We start from the raw sequence: 2,500 nt of genomic DNA, 5'->3' as shown, positions 1-2,500 counted from the left end.
TGACCACACTGGAGGTCAGCGTTAGGCTTAATGAAGACTTGGTGAGTCCCACAGAGAGAAGAGTGAGTGTGTGTTTCTTTTCCAGATGTTTCCCTCAGGCGGCTCACAGCTGGCCCTCGGCTCCTCGGAGCTCTTCCTCTCCGGTTCTGCTGACCGGACCGTCCGCATCTGGAGCCCAGACGGGCTGAGGAACGCAAGTCTGGATCAGGACCTCCATCACGTCCTCCACATGGATGAATGCAGCGCCGCCCTGCTGGACGCGGAGAGATCTGCGGTCAGCGGCCCGGGGAAGCCTGAGGGCGGCATCAGAACCGTCTGCGTCCGGCCGGATGGGAAACACCTGGCGTCCGGAGACAGGAACGGCATCCTGAGGTGCGGATGAGCATGAGACAGTTAATTTATTGTTGTTATTTAATCATTGATATGATTCGTTCATTTCGTTGACGAATAATTTTCGTCATCATTTTCGTCAACAACCTTTTTTCACTGACGAACACGAGACGATAACTAAATAAAAACTAGTGTTGGATGACAAAAACTATGACGAAAATCAACCGTCAAAAATAAAAGTGAGAGGAGAATAGTGAGGTTAGTGAGGGTGGATTAGGGCAGAGATGGGGTCAGAACTGATGATCTGTGTCTCAGATGAGCACATTTGATCTGAACTGATCTAACCTCTGGAAAACACACGGCCTACAGGCTCACACACCCCCAATCCAGCTCCAGAGCGGCTCAATCAATAACACACACACACACACACACACCCCCAATCCAGCTCCAGAGCGGCTCAATCAATAACACACATTTATGCCAGACCAGTGTTTATCAACTAATGCTGATGAATAATGACAGTGTTTACTTTACCATGTTTATATAGTAATATGTTTTAGACGGTTGTAATGATGCATATTTGATCTCCTCATCTGAACTTGAATGAGCTCCTGCAACTGCAATAGAGGCGCAGACATTTCAAAATAAGAGTCCTGGTGTATTTCCAGCTTATTTATCATTAAAAGTCACGCATTATATATTCGTTTTTGCTCACACAATAAACTATTTAATTTCATTCCCATTTAATTCACAGTCAGGAGGAGAGACCAGTATTAGACACATATTCAATAAAGTATCAGGGTTATAATAGTTCACTAAAACCATTAAAACATATTCATTACTTGACATTAAATAAATGTTAACTGAAATTTTAAAAATAAATAAACAAACTAATTTGAAGCTTTAGCTTAACCTGATATGGCCTTCTGACTAAAACAGAAATACAGAGTTATAAAAACTATAGAGATGTTTTTAGTGAATTGTGCTCTTTCGTGTATTTTTAATGTCAAAAACAAAATGATCCAAATGTCAGTTCCAGTGACAGTCGGTTATGTGACGCTTAAATGCTTAATGTATTACAATTGAACAAAACTCATTAGATTTTAGGAGACTAAAACTAAAAACAATTCAGGCGACTAAAATAGGACTGAAACTAAATCAAAATATGCTGTCAAAATGAACACTGATGCTGATGATGTCATTGTGTCAGGATCCTCGACCTGACGTGTATGAAGGAGCTGCTGAGAGCTGAAGCACATGAGTCCGAGATCCTGTGCCTGGAGTACTCCAAACCTCACACAGGTGTGTGTCCCATCAGATCCCAGATCCCTGTGTGTGTGTGTGGGCATGTTTTTGTGAAATATCAGGACACAAATGTGTATAATGACATGGGTATTACAAAAAGAGGGTGAAATATGAGGACGTTCCCCATGTCCTCACTTTTCAAAATGCTTATAAATCACAGAATGAGTTTTTTTTCACAGAAAGTAAACTGTACAGTGTGTGTGTGTGTGTGTGTGTGTGTGTGTGTGTGTGTGTGTGTGTGTGTGTGTGATGGGTAGGTTTAGGGGCAGTGTGTGTGTGTGTGTGATGGGTAGGTTTAGGGGCAGGGGCAGTGTAAGGGGATAGAAAATACGGTTTGTACGGTATAAAAACCATTACGCCTATGGAATGTCCTCACATTTCACAAAAACAAACGTGTGTGTGTATCAGGCATGAGTCTGCTGGCCACGGCGGGGCGAGACCGGCTGATCCACCTGCTGGATGTCCAGCAACACTACGCTCTGCTTCAGACTCTGGATGAGCACTCGTCCGCCGTCACGTCCATCCGCTTCGCTGGTGAGAGTCCAGAACAACCAATCATCTTTGAGTGTGTTCATGAAGGCTGATGTGTGTGCGTGTGTGTTCATGAAGGCTGATGTGTGTGATCGTCTCTTGTGTTTGTGTGCAGTCAGTGATGGGAAGTTGAGGCTCATCAGCTGCGGAGCGGATAAGAGTGTGTACATCCGCACCGCACACACGGTGAGTCAGGCGGCCCAGAAGAGTGTGTGTGTGAAGCCGAGTGTGTGTGTGAAGCCGAGTGTGTGTGTGAAGCCGAGTGTGTGTGTGTGAAGCCGAGTGTGTGTGTGTGAAGCCGAGTGTGTGTGTGTGTGTGAAGCCGAGTGTGTGT

The 2,500-nt window shown here is 44.7% G+C and overlaps 1 protein-coding gene across 1 annotated transcript in view; it reads left to right on the top strand.

The window, feature by feature from the left end:
* LOC307135622 (mitogen-activated protein kinase-binding protein 1-like) overlaps nt 1–2,500 on the top strand; it is a gene marked incomplete at both ends in the record, with an annotated part of 28,533 nt that overhangs the window by 21,705 nt on the left and 4,328 nt on the right. Inside the window, 4 exons of the mRNA XM_079832195.1 lie at nt 86–372; nt 1,541–1,632; nt 2,044–2,169; nt 2,282–2,352. Of these exons, the coding sequence (XP_079688321.1) occupies nt 86–372; nt 1,541–1,632; nt 2,044–2,169; nt 2,282–2,352 (576 nt within the window). The remainder of the gene's footprint in view (nt 1–85; nt 373–1,540; nt 1,633–2,043; nt 2,170–2,281; nt 2,353–2,500) is intronic.

The sequence above is a fragment of the Gobio gobio genome (assembly GCF_949357685.1).
Source record: "Gobio gobio genome assembly, chromosome: 12".
Classification (NCBI taxonomy): Eukaryota; Metazoa; Chordata; class Actinopteri; order Cypriniformes; family Gobionidae; genus Gobio; species Gobio gobio.
This window is presented reverse-complemented; position numbering and strand designations above follow the sequence as displayed.